This window comes from Peromyscus eremicus, chromosome 18, assembly GCF_949786415.1.
Source record: "Peromyscus eremicus chromosome 18, PerEre_H2_v1, whole genome shotgun sequence".
NCBI classification, from domain to species: domain Eukaryota; kingdom Metazoa; phylum Chordata; class Mammalia; order Rodentia; family Cricetidae; genus Peromyscus; species Peromyscus eremicus.
This window is the reverse complement of record NC_081434.1, coordinates 9,354,845-9,379,148: the sequence shown is the minus strand read 5'-3', so window position 1 is coordinate 9,379,148 and position 24,304 is coordinate 9,354,845. Positions and strand designations below refer to the sequence as shown.

The 24,304-nt window shown below is 42.8% G+C and overlaps 1 protein-coding gene across 1 annotated transcript; it reads left to right on the top strand.

Moving 5' to 3' along the window:
• The first annotated feature begins 4,735 nt into the window (after positions 1-4,735).
• On the top strand, positions 4,736-22,653 carry Tmbim4 (transmembrane BAX inhibitor motif containing 4). The gene is made up of 7 exons (XM_059245613.1): positions 4,736-4,942; positions 11,486-11,594; positions 14,400-14,505; positions 18,129-18,162; positions 19,603-19,720; positions 21,213-21,258; positions 22,369-22,653. The coding sequence occupies exons 1-7, from the start codon at positions 4,846-4,848 to the stop codon at positions 22,573-22,575; spliced, it is 717 nt and encodes a 238-aa protein (XP_059101596.1). The 5' UTR covers positions 4,736-4,845; the 3' UTR covers positions 22,576-22,653.
• Positions 22,654-24,304: the final 1,651 nt, after the last annotated feature.

The following is a 24,304-nucleotide window of genomic DNA, read 5'->3' as shown; positions in this document are numbered from 1 at the left end:
GTCTTCGTTTTGTTATTTGTTTCTGGGATAATGTACCCCTCCCCCCCAAAGCAACTTAGGGTAGAAAGGGTTTATTTTAGCCCACCATTCCAGGCCACAGTCCATCATTTCAAGATAGTACAGGGGGCAGGAACTGTAGTGAACAGGGCTGCAGAAATGGCTCAGCAGTTAAGAGCACTGGCTGCTCTTCCAGGGGACCCAGGCTTGATTCCTAGCAATCACATGGCAGCTTACAACCATCCACAACTCCAGTTCCAAGAGTTCTGAAGATTTCTTTTGGCCTCTACAGGCACCAGGCATGCACATGGTACACGGACATATATGTAGGCAAAACACTCATAACCATACAATTATTTTTAAAAAGAAAGAGCAGAGAGCAGTGAATTAATGCGTACATATCAGTCAGTGCTCTTTTGGATTTCTCCGCTCGTACAGTTCAGGATTCTGTTCCCAGGCGATAATATCAACTTGACAGTTAGCCTTCACACTCTCCAAATCTTCTGATTCATTAGAATGATTCACAAGACTCAGGGGAGGTTCATGCCTCAATATTTTTGCCCGAAATTAGTTCTAAGATTCAGTTATTGAGCATGTGACCAAATATCAAGAGGGTGTGGTTGAGAGTTTCGGTGTGTTGGTCATGTTCTTAATCATTCAGGCATGACTGTCATGTTTCTTCAAACTGCCTAAGGACTCACCACAGATCACCTCTGGAATCGGATTCAAATGTAATAGAAAAGCTCATTATAAACAGAAAAAGACAATCCCATCATTCCAAAAATTCCAGGAAAGGGGAAAAATACATTGTTTATTATACCATACACCCACAGCCACAGGAGGACTCCTGGACATAAGTATCAAAGCTACCTGTTTTTTATAGACAAGAATTGAAGCCTACAAAACTATGTCCCACAAAACTATGGGGCTTTTCCAGCTCAGTTTTCTCCCTGTTTTTCTCCCCAAACGTATCCAGTTTAAGGTCATCGGGAGCTCTGCATTACAGAACAGAGTTCCGCTGGTCAGAGTTCTTAGGAGTCTATTTTATGATGGTTGTATTGATTCGTTTCTCTCTTTCACCCCCCTTCTTTCCCTCCCTCCCTCTAACGATCTCCCCATTGCCTCAAGAGCTACCAAATCCTACCTCTGCTGTGACATTCAGTGAAGCGGGAAAGTGACCTTTACCGAGCATCAGTGTGTTTTTACATGGTGTCACATTGACTACTCTGGTAACTCCAGTGTGTGAGTATGCTAATGCTTATTAAATACTAAAGGAAATTCATGCCTAGAGAATTTACTTTGAGGCTGTAAAAGTGCGGATGCTTTTACAGTAATCCACTAGTCTGACAAAGTTTCACTACTGTACCCGTTAAAGCCAAATTGTCGACAAAATTCTATGCATTTAAAAGGGTGTAAGCTGGGCGTGATAACAGGTACCTTTAAACCAGCGCTTGGTGGACAGAGGCAGGCAGGAATCTGTGAGCTTGAAGCCAGCCTGGTTTACATAGTGAGTTCCCGGCTAGACAGAGACAAATACACAGTGAGATCCCGTGAAAGAAGAATGAGAAAATAGGAAAAAGAATGAGAATAGGAGGAGGAGGAGGAGGAGGAGGAGGAGGAGGAGGAGGAGGAGGAGGAGGAAAAAGGGAAGAGAAAGAAAAAGTAAAAAATAAAAATTGTAAAAGTAGAGCCGGGCGGTGGTGGCGCACGCCTTTAATCCCAGCACTTGGGAGGCAGAGCCAGGCGGATCTCTGTGAGTTCGAGGCCAGCCTGGGCTACCAAGTGAGTTCCAGGAAAAGGCGCAAAGCTACACAGAGAAACCCTGTCTCGAAAAAAAAAATTGTAAAAGTAGTTGCATCTTAAATCTTTACTGCTTGTAGTATTGAATGCAGACGCCACACTCATATGTGTTTTCTAGTTGTGTTGTTACAGAATTAATCTGCCTTTCCACTGAGAAATCGCTCTGTAAGGTTAAAGATTGATAAAAGAAAAAGCTCTTTAATATAGCGTATGTCCAACTCGGCCTAAAGCCCAAAGAGAAGCTGGCTTGAACAGAAAATTTTGCTGATGTATATACACGTTAGGCTTATGCATTCCACAGATGCTGTCATTTTCAAATCTCTTTCAGATCGTGGCCCTAGGTTATGCCTTGAACAATTTAAACAGAAACTGGAGAGTGCAAGTCTGGCCACTAAGGCAGATAGATGCACAGAGTGAAGATTTTGCATATTGTACAATTATTTTAAGTACACCAGTGCTGTTCTCTTTGAGATATTGCTACCCAGACTCATCTTTCTCACCTGGCAGAATTAAAGCTTTTCTCAAGAAGAGAACTAAGGGCTTTACCATAGGCCAGGACTTAACTCTGGCTGTGGCCCTGCCCTGCCCCCTTGTGCTGCCTGCCTGTTAAAGGCACGCTCTTGGATAGAGGGTTGTAAGTCAGGGTTATTGCCTAAGCGGATCTATTAGTAAATGCTCTCCACTCTCGATTGATTTGGTGGACTGGAAGGAAGAGGTGACATAGTTGTCTATCTTTCCCTTCCCTTCCCTGCCCCCCTTTCTGTGTAAGTACTAACACCAGAAGAACACCAGTGGGGGAAAAAAGGATGCAATACGATTTGTTGGTGGTTCACATTTTTTAGAACATTGTATCTTTCTTTCTACATTCAGAACAAGTTCTGTCTGGCAAGGAGACTTGGCCTCCAGGCCTACCACTGTCCTCCCTTCTTTTCCTTGGACTCAGTAACAGATGAGGTTTGAGTCTAGCTTAACCCCCATGTGTTATAGGCACAACCAATTCTCTGCTTGTCGGGCATCCTGAACGCTGGAACGCAAATGTTGACAGGTGGACACCATGGTTGTGAATTCCCGTCCTCCTTATACTCCATTGTGCTTTCAGGGTTCATTTTTAAACGGAAGCTCGAGGCAACTACGGTAAGAATTCTAGAACGGCAGCAACAGAGAATTAAAGGAAGCATGGGGTCCTTCTGAGTGCGTGGTCTCCGCAGTAGCCTGTGCAGCATCTTGAGGTGTCCTAGGCAATGTTTTGCCGCTCATTCTGGTTACAGCTCACAATTACTCCTCAGTCTTGTCAACACTTGACACTGTCAGTCTTTGAGCTTTGACCACTCACTGAGTGCTTAGCAATATTTTCTTTTGATATTTAGCTACACTTTTTCTGACCACTAAGGAGAGTAAGCATCTTTCCATGTGTTTATTACCTGTTTGGCTTCATTCTATGCCCATGTGTTACCTGATCCAGTCTCTCATCCATTTTTCTATTGGCTGCTTGCTTTAGGGGTGAGTCTGGATTTGTGATCGCTGTTTTTTATGGTATGAAATGGGAGCTTTATATAGATATGTACATTAAAATATTTCCTATTCTGTGGTTTGTTCTACACTCATTCATGATACATTTTAATTACTTGGTGCTTTCAATGTTTATATGGTTTGCCAGTCTTCTTAGATTAGATATTATTTTATCAGTTTTCAGAAATTTTGTTTTTCTTCAAATTATAAAGAGATTATTTTACATGACTTTAAGTTTTATTGTTTTGTCTTTCACATTTAGGGGCACAATCTAGCTAGCATTAATTCTTTCCGAATGGTATGCTGGTGATACTTTGGATAATACAAAGGTAGGTTCCCAGCTCATCTCCCGCTTGTTCTCTATAATACATACTATTCTTATGGCTTTATTGAACTGAAGAACATGTTTCTAAAATGTTTAAAACATAATAAAAGGTAAGCATTTTTCATTCTTGTCAGTATGGAACATTTTTGAGGAAAGATTCCTGAAAAGAATAAGTATTTAGTTTTAGATCATTCTTCAATTATTTTGAACTCCACTTGTCTACTCTTGGGGAGGGCTTTAGTTAAAACAAAAATTGGAGAATATGGGTGAATCAAAGTAAATTCATAAAAAAAATTATACGTCGATTAGTTATGGTGGTGGTGCACGCCTTTAATCCCAGCATTCAGGAGGCAAAGGCAGGTGGAGCTTTGCGAGTTCAAGATCAGCCTGATGTACACAATGAGTTTCAGGTCAGCTGGCTACCTATTGAGACTCTTTCTTTAAAAAAAAATAAAAATAAACAAAATTACAGGCGTCCAGGAATATTTCTTTGGCGAGTGTACGCCTCTTGTTTGTAGTGACAGATGCATCGCACTGTTGCCGCTTTCTCTGTGGGAGGTTAATTCATCATTCATCTCCCGGCTTTTGCCATGAATTCCACATTCTGCATACAGCTGTCTGGCCTTTGTTTATCTGTGCTCATTCTTTGCCACCTGTCGCCGACACCACCGCGTGAACTTTGCCCTCTCAGTTTGCAAACGTTGGTTCCTTGAGACCATGCATGACATCCCGCTAGTGGATTCCTACTTGCCTTTCAAGACATAAAAAAAAAAAAAAAAAAAATCTGTTTTAAAAGAAGTGCTCAGTAAGCGTAGGTCTAATTATTGCTTAAACATAATTTCATCAGAAGTGCGTTCCTGGCGTGATTACTGAAGAAGTGGATCAATGGGAGAGGTTGCTGAATTCATCCATGAATCCTATCACGTTGAGCACTTGTTCTGGGAAAGGCCTAGAGAAACATTTTGCGGAAAAGCCTAGGAAAGTTTCCCTCCCGAGGTCGCGGGAGGGAGCAGCCTGTGTCCTCCCACCAGAGAATTTTTTTTTCCCCCTCCTAGTGGCGGTGATCGACTGGCTCGGCGCTCGGCGCAGCGAGGCGGTTCGGCTAGTTCTGTCTGGCGGCCATCCCGGAAGTGGGCGAAGGCGGTTGTGGTCAGTGCTTGCCCGCTCCCTCCTCGGCCCGGGCTGGCTGTGCCGGTGCTGCTGCTGCTGGCGCCATGGCCGACTCGGACCCGTGCTATCCCCGCTCCTCCATCGAGGATGACTTCAACTACGGCAGCTGCGTGGCGTCGGCCAGCGTGCACATCCGCATGGGTAGGTGGTCAGGGGGCTGGGCGAGAAGGAGTCTGCCGAGGGACCCCGGTGTGCGGGCTGTCAGGGCGGGATCGATCGCCTGCGACGGCGGTGCCAGCGGTTGTCACTCAACCTTTCCCTGGTGGAAGGGCGGGGGGTCGCGACCCACAGGGTGAGAACCTGCCCCCCCTAAGCCTGCCACCCTTTAATACATGCAGTGCCTCATGGCTGTGCTGACCCCCCAACATTATTCTCGTTGCTCCTGTTACGTTGCTACTGTTAGGAATCGTAATGGAAATATCGGATTATGCAGGGATATCCCATATGCAACCCCTGTGAAAGGGTCATTCGACACCCCACCCCACCCCCAAGGGGTCGAGCCCCACGGGTTGAGAACCTCTGGCTTATGCCCTCATTTATTTTATTCCCCTGTGCTGAGAGCTGGTGGCAACCGAGACTTGACCATCTCGGTCATTCCTCCCTCTCCGTGCGGTCTAGAACCCAGCTTACGTTTGCATAGTGACTTAGAAGTTTCCCAGATCGATGCCTAAGGTCCTGGCAGCACCAAGTGGTTTTGCGCTATCCCGTGCAAAGTTATTATTATTTTTAACTGAAGCTCTTCGGTGTCCGGTAAGGAAGCAGAATTCACTGTCCACCGCAGGCCAGCTGTTTACAGAAGCTGCCCCGGATTCAACCTGCTTGGGCAGCTGAAACCGGTTCTGGAAAAAAAAAGGAATTTTGAAATTGGTTCTGACGCATCAAGAATCTTGGTGCCTACCCAGCACGATATTCCTAGAGTGGATTCTGAAATTATTTCGACAAGTGAGCTCAGCTTTTAAACTGTATTAATTATGACAAAGTACTCGTGGGAGAAAATTTGCCACCCTGGCCTCTTTTGAGGTACAGTGCTATAGTATTGTTTTGGCACGCTGTTGTGTTTCCTATCCGGAACTTTCTCAGCTTTCAAAGCAAAAGCGAAACTGTACCCATTAAATAGCTTGGCGTTGCCTACCTCCTCTGCCCTTGACAACCACCATTCTATTTCCGGTCTGTATAAAGCTAGTAGACATGCCTCACTAAAAGGCAATCACACAGTTTAGTCTTTGTAACTGGCATGTTTCTGTTAGAATAATGTCTTCAAGGCGTGTCGATGTCATAGCATATGTCTGTCTGACTTTCATTCTTCCTTTCTCTCCTGCCTGCTCCAGAATGCCACGCAGTTACGATCATATGATACATTGGGTGCCCCCCCCACTTCTGATTTGCATTATTCATTTGGTACTGCAGCATGTATTTAAGATTCTCCGCCCCCTGTCTTCTGTGGCCTGATAGCTCGTTTGCTTTTGCTACTGGAGACTCTTCCACTCTCTGTATGTGCCAGTGTGCATTCTTATATCAGCTGAAGGTCATTGCGCTCTTGACTGCTTCTACGTTTGGGCCGTTATAGATAAAACTGTTTTGAAAACACCCATGTGCGGGTTTTTGTGTGTACATAGTTTCAATTCATTTGGATAATTACCAAGGCGCATGATAGCTGGGTCATACACAAGAATGTGTTCTGTACTGCAAGAAACTGCCAGACTGTGACCCTGCATTGCTAACAACGAACAATGAACATTCTTCCTCATCCTTGCCAGAATTTGGTTTTGTCAGTATTTTGGATTTGGGCTATTTTAATAGATTTTCATTACTTGTTTTGCTTACTGGATATATCTTTTGCAAATGTTTTCTCCCAGTCTATAGCTTGTCCTTTCATTCTCTTGATATTACCCATTTTAAGAATACTTTTATTGTGTGTGCATTTCATACCTGCATATAATGTGTTTTGATCAAATCTACCCCCAGTTTCCAACCCTGCCAGTTCCTGCTTAGCCCTGGCCTGCTTTTTCCTCTCAACTTCAAATGTTCCTTTAAAAAAAAACCAAAAAACTCACTGCATCCAGGTAGTGCTGCTTGTATGGGAGTAGGATTTGAACTGGAGCATGGGTAGCCACATCCCCGAAGAAAACTGGCTCTCAATCCCTGTCTTAGTCCGTGTTCTATTGCTGTGAGGAGACACCATGACTGAGGCGACTCTTACAAGAGAAAGCATTTAATTGGGGCTTGCTTACAGTTTTAGGGACTCAGTCCATTATCGTCATAGCGGTGACCATGGCAGCATGCAGGCAGGAGCTGGAGCAGTAGCTGAGAGCTACATGCTGATCCACAGTCAGAGAGACACCGGACCTGGCATGGGCTTTTGAAACCTCAAAGTCCACCCCCAGTAATACACTTCCTTCAACAAAGACACACTTCCTAATCCTTCTAATCCTTTCCAATCATACCATTCCTGGGTTACTAAGCATTCAAATATATGAGCCTAGCGGGGCCATTCTTATTCAAACTACCACACACCCCCAGTTGCCATCAAATGCCAATAGCTTCTATGATAAACCATTTCAATCATTGCTTTTGAATTGTAGTATTTCATTTTTTAGTCCACATTTTCAATTTATTCTTTGACAGTTTTGTACATGTCTATAACATATCCTATCCAATCCCATATCCTCAACACCCCTTTCTCACCTTCATATGCTTCTGTGTGTTTTTTAATCTACTGAATCCAGTCAGTGCTGACCAGATTTACATGAGAATAGGGCCATCTAGCAGCCAAGAAGGAAGAAAAATGACTCCCACTTCCCCCAGCAGCCATCAACAGCTCTTCGCTCCTTGGCTAGGAGTGGGCATCGCGAGTCCCTCCCACACTGCATTTTGACTGGCTTGACCTTGTGCAGGTCTCGTGCAGGGAACCATAGACACTGCAAGTTCATGAGTGCCGTGGTTTGCCGTGCCTTGGAGAAGATGTCTCATAGCGCTCCTTCCCATCTTCCTAGCTCTTACACTCTTTCCATCTCTCCTTTCATGTTCCTGAGCCTCGGCAGGGGGTAGGGGAATTGAAATAGATAGCCCTTTTAGGGGAGAAAAGGGCAGGGGTAGGGAGAGGGGAGAGAATACTTGCCCTCAACATTCACATGTTCTCAGCACTTGGAGGGTGACAAGCCTTTTCATGTATGTCCTTTATCATGGTAAGTTAGCCCCTTTCGATGCGTAGTTAAGTTTTTTTAAAGTCCCAAATCATTGTAGAATTTTGTCAGATGCTTCTTCTGCATCAGTTGATAATGACTGCATTCCCTCCCATGTCTATCATTCTATGAATGTGGTTTATAACAGTTGATGCTCATGTATGGAACCATCCTGCCATTCCAGGAGTAAATCCCACGCAGTCGCGTGCGAACCGTTTAATATACCATTGAACCTTCTCTGCCAGTCTTTGTTGTTGTTCAGGGATATCGTTTCACATTTACCAGGAATTCCGTAGTTGGTTGTAGCATTAACTTTGCTCAGGACAGTGCTGCCTTTACAGAAGTGTTTGGAGTAAGAAGAGAGCTGGTCTGTGTAGCAAGTACTGGGAGTGGCCAGGACAGAAAGTCTCGTGCTGGTCCCAGAAATGATGACATGAGACAATGGATCACTTCAGGGAAGGACAGGGACAGAGATGACAGATATTGCAGGAAAGTTAAGTTTCTATGGAGATGCTTCTGAGGGGTATCAATGGCAGATCTTTTAGAGAGGCTTCAGGAGGGCAAAGTAGTAGCTTAAGGAATAATTTAAATCATTAAGATCTGTTTAATAAATGCATCTGATTTGTCTTCAGCAACTCTGTGCTAGATAGATAAATAGAAGTTTTACAGGTGACATCGCCGTTCTTCAAACATTGATTTGGCCAGTACCTTTTCTGTGGCAGCTTAACTAAATTCTAAAGTGCCAGATGCCAAGCTTGGAGGGGCTTTTGAGAGAAATCAACAGCCTGAAAATGGAAATAACCTAGGGAAGTTTCAAGAGGAAGTGGGATTCCCTCGGTGCCTATGCTTTATATGTGAGGGGAGCTCATGGGGAAAGAGGAAATTTTTGATGAGCTATTCAATGCTCACCAAATGTCACAGTGGGAATTGTGCCCGTTTAGAGTGGTGTTAGAACATAGTGTAGTGTTATAGAAAGAACCTACTTAAGGGGTTCAAAATTAAATACTGTCTGGTTGGTAGTATGTAGAGTCAAGCCTCTTGGCCACTGTGATCCCTAGATCTCTTATCTTTAAAGTAAACATAATTGCTGCAATATAACAGGATGTTTTAAGGGCCAGACAATTATTTCAACATTGAAATGTCTCTAATTTGGACTAGAAGCACTAATTCTGGTATTTTGGCATGATACTAAAAACCAGGTTTCACAATCCCTAGAAGAACCATTCCATCTCTGTTCAAGTAAACTGTTTTGTATTTTAAAATAGTTTTATACTTAACTTATTTCTGTGTAGTGCACATGAATGTAACAGTACTGATTTTGTGTGTGAATAGCTAAATATGCAGGAACATCTTAGGAGCCCTGGAAACTGGGCTTATAACTGATCACATCTGTGTTTATTAGATTTTTCAGCTATTCCTTTAGTAATTAAAAAGCTAAATAAAACGCTTCCTTTAAAAATAAACAAAGTAGCTATTTATAGTGTATACATTTTCTAAAAGATACTTTTGGAAAACTGTACTTCTTTTCTAATCAAGGCTCACTGCTGGAAAGCAATGAACCCGAAAGTTATAATGGAAAAATTGTATGAGAATCTGTTTCTGAGTGTAGCGTCCACCTTAAGTACTTTCATAGTACTGAGTAGTCCATACAGTTAGTCCACTGTAATGTACATACTCTCCATATTAGTGTTGACCTAGTCTGTTTTATCAGTATGTTATATGTAGTTTGGAAAAATTAAGATACTACTGTTTTGCACACTCATGAATACAACCTCATTGTTCACAAGTCACATTGTAATTTTATATGATTACTTACTGTCTTTAAAAATCGCTGTCGTACAACTTTACTACAATCTTGTAAAATGTGGTGGTCTTCTGTAGTGTATATTACCATAATTGATTTAGCCATCATCTCTTAAGAGTTACCTTCCATCCTTCAAATAGAGGTAAAAGTTAGATGCATTTTAAATTTGATTGGTGTTGTCACTGTTAACTGCCCAACAAACAATATAGCAGGGTACCTTTTTTCACCCTTACCAATCCTTTTACGAAGCTTTTTGAACTGGCAACGTAGTCGATCAGGGAGTGGCCAAGTAGTAAATATTTCCAGCTTCTTGAGACATACAGTTTGTCCCCACTGTCAAAAGCAGTTGTAGAGGCTATATCCAAGGGTGAGTGTGACTGAGTCCCAAGAAAGCCTTACTCATAAAGCAGGCTAGATGTGGCCTACACACTTATAATCCCAGCATTTTTTAAGTGGAGGCAGGATGATCATGAGTTAGAGGCCAGCCTGCAGTATAATGAGACTTTGTCTAAAAAAGAAATGAGAGAGAACGTGATCTTGTTTTGATTTGCATTTCTTTAGCTGTGTGAGTGAATGTGAACATATTCCTTCATTTAGAGGCTGGCTGTATACTTGATGTTTGTACATAGCAGTATACAGATGGCATGTCAATCCTCAGCAATCAAGAGTTGTCATTTGGATGGGAAAGCAGGCAATACAGACCCTAAAGAAGTATGCTAAAATATATAGAGGAACGAAACAGGAAGATGGGACAAAAGAAATAAGAGTGGTCGCAGAACTATGGTTAGGGGCTGGAGAGATGGCTCAGCAGTTAGTAACACTGGCTGCTCTCCCAGATGATGTGGGTTCGATTCCCGTCAGTCACCTGGCAGCTCACAACCTTCTGTAACTCCAGTCTCAGAGGATCTGATGCCCTCTTCTGGCCTCCTCTGGTATTGCATGTGGTGCACAGACATACATGCATGCAAAACACCTAGAGACATAAACAGACAGATCCTAGTGACATCTGTCTGAGTTATGGAGCAGCAAAGCAAAGAACTTTATATTACTGTTAAGGAGTTTCGTCTTGAAGCATTTTCATAGGTGTGGAAATTAAGATTTTCAAAAATTATGTCTAGCTATATTTTATTTCTGCTTTTCATATCCAAAGTCGAACCATTTTGTAAAAAATACTGTGTTTTTCTCTTTCCTTGTTGAATGCTCTGCATACAAATAGGCATTTGATAGTTTCTTTTTATTATGATGAAAATATTTACTGTCTGAACCACAAATTTAATTTTTTTTTAAGCTTATGGCCTTTGGAGGACTAGATACTCCTGATTTTGTAAATTATTTCTCTCCCTCTAGGTTTAGTTACAGGCTTTATTATTTAGATTAAGGTTAAAGAAAAAAATGCCCGTGAAAACGTAGTGTTTCAGGCCGTGGGATAGCTCACGGGGTAAAAGGGCTTGCTACCAAGCCTGCAGAGTCAGAGTCAGATCCTTAGAACTCACGTGGTGGGAGGGGGGGGTCTGACCGTGGCACATTCTCCTCTTAGCTCCACAGGCCAGGCGTGGCGCATGCCCCTGTCACCCCCCAAACGAAAACAAAACAAAAACAAAAACATTCTATTTTTTTTTCCTGAGAAATTTGGTCCTGATGGAGGGACAGATAGTTTGGAAAATGGTCCCTCACGTGTTCTATTTCCCTCTCTCCTAGCCTTCCTCAGAAAAGTCTACAGCATCCTCTCTCTACAAGTTCTCCTAACCACAGTGACCTCTGCCCTGTTCCTGTATTTCGAGTCTGTGCGGACATTTGTCCATGAAAGGTAAGAGGAGGAGACAATTCTGAATCGTTTCCAGATATTTCATCTTATGAATATACTTTTTTCTATTAACTTTAAAAATGAAAAAAGATGGGGGTTGGGGATTTAGCTCAGTGGTAGAGTGCTTGCCTAGCAAGAGCAAGGCCCTGGGTTCGGTCCTCAGCTCTGGGGGAAAAAAAAAATGAAAAAAGTCCATCATTTAACTCCTGGGAGCCTGATTCATTTTTGATGGACAATAGTTCACAGTACACTATTTTACCTCATTTTAGCTTACAGTTTTCCGGGGTTAAGCCATCATTTCCTGGGTTAAGAGTTAGTACTGTGGACTGCTGGGGTGGCTCAGCCTGGAAAACCATGCCACGCCTCATGAGCTGCAGGACCCACAGGTTAAAAGAGAAAATTGACGCGGTAAGTTGTCCTCAAACCTCCACACCTGTACACCGTGCACTCAAATACTCCTGCCCCTCCCCCTACAGCACACAAACAAAATAAAATAAAAATTTAAAAAAGAAAAGGATTTTTGCTGTTTACATCATAATTATTTTGTTTTAGCCGGGCGGTGGTGGCGCACGCCTTTAATCCCAGCACTCGGGAGGCAGAGCCAGGCGGATCTCTGTGAGTTCGAGGCCAGCCTGGGCTACCACGTGAGTTCCAGGAGAGGTGCAAAGCTACACAGAGAAACCCTGTCTCGAAAAACCAAAAAAAAAAAAAAAACAACAATAATTATTTTGTTTTATTGTCTGTCTTGTTCTCAAAGCCCAAGTCTGTACTTGCAAAATAAAGTTACATGAAGAGTGTGTGGCTGTGTTAATCTTGTGTTGTTGCTAGAATAATTTTACTGAGAGGTCTGAAGAACTAGCTAGAGGAGCTGTACCTGATCAATCACTTACTAAAGATTTTCCTCTCGGCATAAGTATTTAAGTGGCTAAAAATAATATGGTTTCTTTATTTGAAAGAAAAAAAAAAGGAACGACTATTTTCTTTTATTTTTAAAAGAAGTTTTTTTTTTTCATTTTACATTCCAATCCCAGTTCCCCCTGCTTCTCCTTCTCCTGCTCCCCTTCCCCCAGCCCACCCCTATCTACTCCTCAGAGAGGATAAGGCCTCCATTGGGGAGTCAACAAAGAAGTCTGACATACTAAGTTGAGGCAGGACCAACCCTCCCCTTTCAGTGTCAAGGCTAAACAAGGTATCCCCCCACTAGGGAATGTGTTCCAAAAAGCCAGGATAAGGCCTGGTCCCCCTGCCAGGGGCTCCCCAAACAGATCTAGTCACATAACTGTCACCCACATTCAGAGGGCCTAGTTTGGTCCCATGCATGTTCCCCAGCTGACAGGCTAGAGTCCATGAGCTCCCACCAGCTTGGTTCAGCTGTCTCTGTGGTTTTCCCCATCATGATCTCGACCTCACTTGCTCCTGTGATCCCTCCTCCCTCTCTTCAGCTGAAGCCTAGGAGCTCAGCCCAGTGCTTGGTTGTGGATCACTGCATCTGCTTCCATCAGTTACTGGGTGTAGGTTTTATGATGACAATTAGGGTAGTCACTAATCTAATAATAGGGGAAGGTTAGTTCAGGCATCCTCTCCACTATTGCTAGGAGTCTTAGCTGTCATCCTTGTGGATTGCTGGAGATTTCCCTAGCACCAGGTTTCTCCCTAACCCCCTAATGTTCCCTCTACCAAGATATCTCTTTCTTGCTCTCCCTCTCCATCCCTTCCTCCACTTGGCATCTCAGTCCCTCCAGTACCCATCCCCGTCCCTTCCCTTCTACCTCCCCTCCCAGTTTACCCAGGAGATCTTAACTATTTTCCCTTCCTGGGGCCCTCCATGTGTGTCCCTCTTAGGGTCCTCCTTTTTACCTAGCTTCTCTGAGATTGTGGATTATATAGCCTGGTTATCCTTTGCTTTGTGTCTAATATCCATTTAAGAATGAGTACATACCGTGTTTGTCTTTCTGGGTCTGGGTTACCTCACTCAGGATGATTCTTTCTAGTTCCATCCATTTGCCTACAAATTTCATGACTATTTTCTAAGAAGTAGTTTGTCCCCCCGCTCCTTCTACCAAAGGAGAGTTGTGAACTATTAATTGACTACTCTGGGATATAATTATTTAAATTATAGCCTTGTGGTAAATACCCTAAAGGAGTAGTCACGTGTAAAATTCATTTCTAATTTAATATCTCTTGTTCATTGTATTTTAGTTGACAAAATATTATTTTAATTACAAACATTAGTCCATTGTGAAGGACATTAGTAAAGGAGAGATGGATAGACAGCCCCGCCCACTCTCTTACAGCCCCTCCCACTCTTACAGCCCCGCCCACTCTCTTACAGTCCCTCCCACTCTCTTACAGCCCCTCCCACTCTTACAGCCCCGCCCACTCTCTTACAGCCCCTCCCACTCTTACAGCCCCGCCCACTCTCTTACAGTCCCTCCCACTCTCTTACAGCTCCTCCCACTCTCACAGCCCCTCTCATTCTCTTACAGCCCCCTACTCCTTAAGCCACTCCCACTTTCTTACAGCCCCTCCCACTCGTCTATAGCCCCTCCCACTCATTACAGCCCCTCCTACTCTCTTACAGCCCCCTCCCACTCTTTACAGCCCTCTCCCAGTCTCTTATGACTATGCCATTCCCATCTTACACAATTTCAACTTTTCCAGTTATTTCTAAGTTATTCTGTTTGTATAGATCCAGATTTTTTTCTTGAACTTTTATGAACATAGAAAATACATCGATTTTACTAAATTGTATACCATTATCCCTGCTTTTTTTAAGCTTGAAATGCTTTTTAATGTTATGTCTTTCAGCCCTGCTTTAATTTTGGTGTTTGCTCTCGGATCTCTGGGCTTGATTTTTGCGTTAACTTTGCACAGACACACACATCCTCTGAACCTCTACCTGCTGTTTGCATTTGTGAGTACTTACTTTCATATTTTCTATGCCATTAGCATTTAGCCTGAGCTTCCAAAATGCTTGTTTAATTGTGTGTGTGTGTGTGTGTGTGTGTGTGTGTGTGTGTGTGTGTGTGTGACAGTGGCAGGATAAAATCGAGCTGTGTGCACAGGTGTTTGTTTGCCTGTGCACGGGCATGTGGGGGTCAGAGGTTGGCGTTGGGTATCTTGCTCTTCCATCCCCCAGCTTCGTTTTGAGACAGGGTCTCAGCGAATTTGAATATGCCGTTTCAGCTCAACTTGCTGAGTGGTAAGCTGCAGGAGTCCACCAGTCTCCGCCCTGTAGCACTCAGGTCACAAATATGTGCCACCACACCAGACCTTGTATCTGGGCACCGGGGAATCTCAGGTCCTCATGCCGGCACAGCGAGCACCCACGGAGCCATGAATTTTTAATTAGAATATATTAGGAAATGAGTTATAGATGTATGCTCTTTTAGAACGTTTAGCTATTCTCTCCTTTAGTGGGCCTTCTGTTATTAGAATTTAGTGGCAAGTACTGGAGTCACATAACCTGGCTTCACAAAGCAGTTAGCCTTTTTGTACCTAATTTTTCTCACACATAGAATGAACATTATAAGATATGTCATCCATGTGGCACTTTCTGCCTCTAATTTCCTGGAATGGGGGGTGGTGACTATATTGTGGCTTGAACTTAGAGAACGTGTGCTTGTATTCATTCTTCTGTGTTATTTTCATGTCTTCACTCAAAACTCTTAAAGGGCCATTTTGCTCAAATGATACGCTTCTCTAACTTGTTTGAAATTTATAGATGGGAGAACCTAACATTAAGTTTGATTTACTTGTTGAGACAGTTGTAAAAGTTAAGATCCCAGTTGACATCTACAAAAACTTCTTCTTAACTTGAATAAGATTGGCAAGGCTGTGTGCATTTTTACATTATTTTGTCTCTTCTCATGACCTTGGATTCTGCCCTGACTGTTTCCTCCAAAACATTCCAAACACGATATATGTTGTTAAATAAGAGGAAAGAGACCACTGATGTGAGTAAAATGCTTCAAATAAAGACAGTTTGTGAAATGAAACTTCTGGAAATGAGTTTATATTAAAATGATGCTCATGACTTCAGAGTTTATTCATTTAAATCCGAATCCCTGTAAGTGTATTAGCTCCAGCCCACGCTGTCTCCAACAGGGAGTTTATTTTCAGGGTGTAAGAGCTTGGAAGCTCAGCAGCTCACATCTCCCAGTTCTCCACAACTCGGGAGGAGGTTCTAGAGGTGATGCTGTAGATAATGGAGTGGTGGCCTCTGTTCTCACTGCCACCTCTTCCCTGTGTCACCGGCCCCACTGTTTCCGCCTGTTCTCGGTTTAATCTGGTGGCCTGTCATTGGTCCCACGGAGTTCCTTTTCCTTTTGCCTCGGATCTCACTGCCACAGCTTCGTTCTCTTCGGATTCCCTTTAGAAGGCACCTGATCAGCGGGTGTCACAGTGTGGATGCTGACTGACGTAACGTGTCCAGTCCTTGAGTCAGATTCTAATACTGCCTCATCTGTGCGACAGGAGACAGGGAGGAGGCAAACAAACAAACAAACAAAGCCAGCAAGATGCCTCCGTCAGTACAGATGTTTACTGTCCGAGTCTGATGGCCTGAGCTCAGTCCCTAGAATCCATGTAAAAGGAGGACTGAACCAACTCCACAGAGTTGTCCTGTGGCCTCCACTGGTTTGCTGTGGCAGGAACACCCATCCCATGCACATATCACGTACACACATAAAAAGAATTGATTTAGAAGCAACTCTGGAGTGATAGCGCAGTGGTTGAGAGCACTGGCTGCTCTTGTAGAGGACCAGTGTCCAGCTCCCAGCACCCACATGGTGACTCACAACTTTCTAAACTCTAGTTCAGTTCTAGGGGATCCGGCATCCACTTCTGGTCTCCAAGTGCACATGGGACACATACAAATATAAATACATAGAGGCAAGCAGTTACACAATAAGATAAAAATAAATATTAAAAAAAATGTTGATCTTCAAATCTGTTGCAACCTCCTTTCAGAAAGACTGATTTCTTTGTAGAACAGGATAGACACCCCTTTTGCCCAGCAGAGAGAGCTCTGACTAGAAAAACATCAGCCGGAGGTTTCATGAGCAAGATGTCACTGTTGTTATGTGACCTGTTCATCATGTGCTTAGCTAAAGTGGTCTAGCCAATAAGGAAGTCTGTAAAACGCACTTCCTTCTCACTGCTCAGTGAACCTCTGGTGCTGCTGCTGCTGCTGCTGTGGTTATTGATTTTTGTTTTTTCTTTTGTCCTTCTGCAGCAGAGTAAGAAAGGAAGGGAATTTTACCAGCTCTGTCAGGGTGTGTGTGTGCATACATGTGTGTACTTATGTTTTTCAAAAAGCACTATTTCAGGGTGGTGCAGTGGTTTCAGTGTGACATTGTGTTCTCATCTACACGACTGTTTACAGTGTCCAGCTTCCTTCAGGTGCTTCAGTGCAGGGTGAGGTTTCTTGTCATGCCACACACATCAACAGTGGAGTCCGTTTCTATGATCCGTTATTGGTTCCCTGGAATTACCAGTCACTGAGGCATGGTACTAGTTTCACTGCCTCCACATCCCTGTACAAGTTCCAATACTGTTTTTCCTCTGGTTCTGAGGACTGCTGGTTCTAGGTAGGATGGAGTACAGCGAATGCTTCCTAACAGTATAATTACACAGCCATTGCTGTTACTTCTGGCTTTGCCTTTGTTTGTCAAACAGTTGATAAGCTCTAACTAGAGATGATACAGTCAAGGAGAAAGAGAGACTAGAATATAAATCTTTTGTTTTGGCAAGAGTTCAGCTACTTGTGACATGACTTAATACAAAATAATCCATAGGCGTTATCCTGAGCTCAGCCACCCCTGTGGTTAAGGCACTCCTAAAGTATTGCATAGTATAAGATGATAGCACACTGCCCTATCTGAATAACATCCAGTAGAAATAAGGAGAACAAAGTGATGTGGGGGCCAGACCATGTGCTCTTAGAGCTCAGTCCAGTTGCTGTGTACCACTCAGCTAATTTGGCTTAGAATATAGTCATGTGGTAAGACCTAGCTGCAAGGGAGGCTACAAATGTACTGTTTTATCTGAACAACCAGATGTCCAGGTACAAATTCTGTGGCTGGGGAAGAAAGAGATTTTTATTTCAAGGCTGTTTTAAGCTGCCTCAGCAAAGTACATAACAAGATATTTTATGTCTCTTATGTTTCTTTGTGTGAGGTGTTGAGGTTTTTCAAGACATACACATGATTTTGCAGTATCATTTTATTGATATTATCCAGGACGAGAAAATATAATTTTCTATGTTAATTCTATATAAACTTCCTATTACAGATGAAAAAAATCTGGTTAAAGGTTACAGAGCCACAGTGAGAATGGAAGGCTTCACAGTGCATTGAGGCCTCATTTCCATCCCATTGGGATTGTACGGTCCTGCCCTCTGTATGTCACAAGGCTTCTCTGAGGCTAACATGAGACCGTTCACATGGGACCGTACTGGACTGCTAGAAGTGAGGGTGTGTGCGTGGGATACTGTCCAGTTCTCGTGCATTCATTAATTGCAGTTTCCTTTCTTAGACACTGTTGGAAGCTCTGACTGTGGCAGTTGTTGGTAAGTTCCTTTATGTGTTACCACTTTCCTGTAAACAAAATCTTTTAGATAACGAGGTATTTGGGGTTAAAGTTTAACCTCATGGGATGTCATATTAAAAACATGGCACAGAGTGAAGATTGCCGATAAGCAAAAGTCAAATATTTATACTTTACATAGTTCACCCGAGCTGAGAGGAAATGGAAAAGTTGAAGGGAAACAGAAGGAATTGAGAATAGTTTTTCATTTGTGATTTCCCTGTTGACTAAAACAAGATGCTAGAGTTGATCTCCCCTACTCCCAAGGGCTCTTCTGTCACAGCTCACTCCCTAAGAACTGTCCCCGTCAAGCTGTGACTGCTTCACCCTCGAGTTCCCCAAACGGCACCACAGGACACACAGTCATTTCCATTTCTGACTTCCTGTGTGTGGTCACACATAAATACATATCACAAATAAAATACATAGATGAAATAGTCTGAGAAGATTATTTTCCTTATGGATTGCAGTATTCTATTGTGATCAGAATGCCAAATTATTGACAAGAAGTAAAAATTACTATATGTATTTCCATGTTCATCTTCCAAATTCTGTAATGCCATAAGCAAACATTTTAATGACTTATTAAGAGAAATAACAAGGGCAATTAATCTTGGAAAAAACCTTGAATGACTTTGAGTGCTTGGAGTTCAAAACCCTTAATCCCCTTGAAAGAAGCTGAAGTTACCTTTCTGTTAAAACAGTAACAGTTATATACTACAGTCGCCATTACCGCTCAGGAGCATTATTCTGCTGCTGAACGGAATTTGGTAAACTCCACAGCAGTGTGCTCCGAGACATACAAACTTAGCTATGATGCAGGCAATGACTGGTTTCTGTGCTCTGTAGAGTGGGTGAATGGCAGACGTGTTTTTTCTTGCACAGTTGCCTTGGATTGGGCTGCTCAACTGATTCAGCTGTGCGGGTGATTGCTAGCATTGCTACTACTATGCAGGAATGCATAGCAAGCTAGAAGACCCAGGTCACTGTCATTCACAACCACAGGGACAGCTGTGGCCGCTCCTGATTATCTATAGAATATCTTTATTGTTTGGTTAATTATACAATAATGTGACCTACTTTATTTGTATAAATAACTATTTTGGAGCATTTTAATTTTATTATGAGTATAGTTTCCTGTATCAATATATTCTGAAGAATTTTAAGTGTTTTTAATTGGTGAATGAAACAGAAGAAAGTGTGAGGAGGTGGGGACAAGAGAGTAGTGGAGTGGATATGATTTAATCCATTGTGAACATATATGAAAATGCTGCAGTGAAACCCATTATTATGTATATATATAATCAATACATGCAATGAAAACATTTTAAAAAACTAAAATGTAAGAAAACTTTTGTCAGTCTAGACAAGGCTGTTTAGTATCGCTTGTCTGTGCATGATTTAATCAGCTTTATTTTTGCAGTTACTTTCTATAATGTGTACCTGGTTCTGCAAGCTTTTATACTGACTACTGCAGTCTTTCTTGGCTTGACTGCCTATACTCTACAGTCAAAGAGAGATTTCAGCAAGTTTGGAGCAGGGTAAGTAGTAAGTCTTGTCTTATATGCTTCCTCAAGTTAGATTTTCTCAAATGTCTGATACACCGTACCACAAAGTCTATTACAGTCTCAACAATGTTTAAAAGTCCAAAGTTCAAATTCTCTTCTGAGATTCACACAATCTCTTAAGTATAATTGCCTGTAAAATCACAATAACAAATAGTCCACATACTTCCAACATATATTGGCACAGGGTATGTATTACCATTCCAAAATGTAGAGAAGGGAGCATAGTGAGGAAATGCTGGACCAAAGCAAGACTGAAAACCAGCTGGGCAAACTCCACATTCTGCATCTCCATGTCTGACGTCAAAACGCTCTTCAGCTCTCTAACTCCATTCAGCTTTGTTGACTTCAGGACACTTCTTTCTGTTGGGCTGGTTCCAGTCCCTGTTAGCAGCTTTCCTCAGCAGGTATCCCACAAGGCTGGTATCTTTAACATCATGGGGTCTCCAAGGCAATCCAGGTTTCAACTTCAAAGCTTCACACAATGGCCTCTCTAGGCCTCCATTCAGGGACACCCCTGACACATGCCCGGCCTCAGAGGCTTTCCATAGATGTGGATGCAAATTCCACAACCCCTTTCTTCTATCTGTAACTCTAAAGTCAGAACCATGTGGCCAAAACTGCCAAGTTCTGTTGCTTGCTGGGGTTGGAACACGGCTCCCTTGTTCAATTACGTCTTCACCAGCTTTCTGTTTTTGGTTGTTACCTGTACTGCCTAAGTGTGGCTGCCCTTGAACTTGCTCTATAAACCAGGCTGGCCTCAAACTCAGAGTTCATGAAATCACACTCAGCACTACTGTCTTCCATGCTCCTAGTAGAATTAAAGCGTTCAACTGCGTTTTTAATTCATAGACCCAACCAAGGTCCCATATTCCTTCAAACAAAAACATGGTTAGGCCTGTCACAGTAATACCTTAGTCCCTGGTACCAACTTCTGTCTTAGTTTCTATTGCTGTGAAGAGACACCATGACCACGGCAACTCTTATAAAGGAAAATATTTAATTGGGGTGGCTCGCTTACAGTTCAGAGGTGTGGTCCATTTTCATTATGGTGGGACATGCGGCATGCAGGCAGATGTGCTGGAGAAGTAGCTGAGAATCCTACATCGTGTAGGCAACAGGAAGTGTCTGAGGCACTAGGCATATATGAGACCTCAAAGCCCACCCCTACAGTGACACACGTCCTCCAACAAGGTCATATCCACTCCAACAAAGCCACAACTCCCTATGAGTTTATGGGGATCAATTCTAACTACCACAATTAGGAATATCCCTAATTCCAGTTCCAGAGGCCCTGATGCCCTCTTCTGACCTCTTCAAGTATCAAGCAGGCACATGGTACACATACATACATACAGGCAAAACACTCATACACATAAAATAAAAAATAAAAAACTTTACAAAAAAAGTGTTTTAGTAAGGAACAGTATTGTAAACTGTTAAATTTTTTATTTTTATTTTTTTCTAGGCTGTTTGCTGTTTTGTGGATTTTGTGCTTGGCAGGATTCTTGAAGGTGAGTTGTTTTAGAACATTTAACTTGAATATAATTCTGCCTACATCAACATAAGTCAACTAAAATTCCTGGAGAGTTGTTTATAGAGGACACTTTCTACATTATAGGATTTATAGGATAATTTCAGTCAAAATCATGGTCTTCTATTAATCACTATTACGGATTGAGGAAAAGATGATTGTACAGTAAGTGAAATTGCACCCAAAATGGCCCTTATTATATATAGCGGCCACCCTCCCAGCAGCACATTTAATTCTGAGAGGGAGGGCCTGATGAGAGTAAAGGGAATTGCCTGTAAGCCTGATGGCCTGAATTCAATCCCTGAAACCCACAGCGTGGAAGCGGGGACTGACTCTGGCAAGTTGTTCTCTGACCTCCATATTCTTGTGTGCTTGCTGTGGTGTGGTGTGCACAGTCTTAATAAATAAGTAGATGTCATAAAAAAAAAAAAAACTTAGTTAGTAAAAAGTAACATTTTAGCAGGGCGTGGTGTTGCACGCCTTTAATCCCAGCGCTCAGGAGGCAGAGGCAGGTGGATCTCTGTGAGTTTGAGGCCAGCCTGGTCTGCAGAGTGAGTTTCAGGACAGCCAGGGCTGTTACACAGAGAAACCCTGTCTTGAAAAACCAAAAAGAAAAAAGAAAAAAAAGTGACATTTAAAAACAATTTATGGCTGGGCAGTGGGCAGTGGCACACGCCTTTAATCCCAGCACTTGGGAGGTAGAGCCAGGCAGATCTCTGTGAGTTCCAGGCCAGCCTGGTCTACAGAGTGAGATCCAGGACAGGCATCAGAACTACACATAAATAAATAAATAAATAAATAAATAAATAAATAAATAAATAAATAACAGTTTATGTTTAGAATGCTACTATTCAAAGTCAAGTAGCTAACCTAATTGAAAGAAAGCTATCTGGTTATCCAAACATAAGTCTGTGAAACAAATGTGACCTGAGATCTATCTGTCTTCCGTCTTTCCGCCTGTAACATCCATACATCAGTGTTGTGTGCCATGGTCACAGAAGCAGGTAGCGGTAGATGCTATGAAAAGGAACTGAAGTAGGTCTAACACGACCCTAAGTGTGAACATGTTTCTTTAATTCCTTGCTTATAGGTTTTCTTCTATAGTGAAACCTTGGAGCTGCTCTTGTCTTCTCTGGGCGCCCTTCTTTTCTGTGGATTCATCATCTATGATACCCACTCGCTGATGCACAGACTGTCTCCTGAAGAGTATGTGCTAGCTGCCATCAGTCTCTACTTGGACATCATCAATCTGTTCCTGCACCTGCTGAGGTTTCTGGAGGCAGTTAATAAAAAGTAATTGAACAGTCTACGGAGACCATTTTATTATGTAAAACATTTGAACTACACTTGAGTATTAAAATCATTTGTGACCTTTCTTGGCATTCTGTATTCTTCTCCGCTTTAGAATCTTACTATTCTCTGTGTTATTTCATTTCCACATCCTTGACTTAGAATCTCAGACATGAGATATAAAACTTGTTTTATACTGTTTTTGTAAATTGAGGCAGGGTCAACTCATGGTCTTGCTATGCCAGCTTCCTGCATTCTGGGAATACAGGCATATACCACCACCCCTGGCTTATTTATTCATTTTTTAGTCCTAAATTAGCCATAACTAGTTGCTCATCTGTAATTCAAAATAATAGAATGAGTAGATTTAGCTTTTTTGGAAATAAGAGTTTTGCATGCACATCTGTATACTTTGTGAATGCGTGGTGTCAGCAGAGGCCAGAGGGAGGTATTGTATCACCTGGAGCTGGACTTTCAGGTGGTCGAGACGTGGAAAGTGCACTGGGGTTCTCTGAAAGAGCAGCACGTGCTCTTCATAATCCTTGAGCCATTTCTCCAGCCCCACTGCTGAGCTCTTCAAATGCCTAGTTTATAAATGGAAATCACTGGTGTAAAATCTATTCCATAAGTGAATGGTGTTTATACTTAATAGCAACAAATTTTATATGGTTAGACCTTTTTTTAATTTTTGGTTTTTACTGTTGCAGTGGTATTCACATCACTGTATGTGTCCTTCTATGTCAAGCAATAAGAGTTTGCCAGGCAGGGAATATACCCACAAAAGAATCGATGAGTATAGGAACATGAAAACTTAATTTTCTTTCATATCACATACAGGTGAACCTGTGTGCTCAATAACCAAGAAAATAGAATTAGTAGGACACAGAGAAGCAGGCAACTCACGGTGCACAGGACAGAAGTAGCGGGGAGCGGAGAAAACGGAAGCATCAGAGAGCTTTTGATTGCTGAACACATCCTGTGGACAAAGAGGTGCAGTGGAGCCAGGCGGCGGTGGCGCACGCCTTTCATCCCAGCACTCGGGAGGCAGAGGCAGTCAGATGTCTGTGAGTTCGAGGCCAACCTGGTCTACAGATCGAGATCCAGGACAGCCAGAACTGTTACACAGAGAAACCCCGTCTCAGAATAACAAACAACAAAAAAACAGAGATGCAGTGGACCGTGTTATCAGCCGCCAGTTCTCTGCAGAACTCAGACCTGGTTTTAGTCCGTGTGATGGAGTCCCTGTGGCGTGGGCAGTCAGATCCAGGCCTTTAACCTTTATCCCTGTAGTACACAGTCCTGCTAGCTCAACCGTTGTGGGAACTGGAAGTCACCCTCTCAAGTGCAGAACGCTTTCTGATCCCGGGGACTCAGGAATCCCACGCAAAGACCTGGCCTTGTGAGCCCCACTCACTGCCAAGGGCCAGTTGTGTCACGCGCCTTTTAGGTGAGAAATCAGTTGTTTTCCTGCCGAGTGTTCAGCAACACTAACTATGCATGTAGTTCCAAATTCCTGCTCCAGTTCTTTTGAATTTCTGTGTGTCTGTGTACATGCCCGTATGCAGGTGCCTGCACATGTAGCTGTCGTTCCTCAGGTGTCAAAGAGGCTGGCTGTGGAGCCCAAGGGATCCCAGTGCCTGTATGCCTAACGCTGGACATTTTTTCTTTAAAAAAAAAAAATGTGGGTTCTAAGGATCGAACTCAGATCCTCTTGGGTCTGACCTTTCTCAAGCCCG

Excerpts from the sequence above, each read along its gene's own strand:
- Tmbim4 (XM_059245613.1), top strand. The coding sequence starts at position 4,846 with ATGGCCGACTCGGACCCGTGCTATCCCCGCTCCTCCATCGAGGATGAC. Across the intron at positions 4,943-11,485 it reads CAGCGTGCACATCCGCATGG|CCTTCCTCAGAAAAGTCTAC; the intron begins GTAGGTGGTCAG and ends CCTCTCTCCTAG. Across the intron at positions 11,595-14,399 it reads CGGACATTTGTCCATGAAAG|CCCTGCTTTAATTTTGGTGT; the intron begins GTAAGAGGAGGA and ends TATGTCTTTCAG.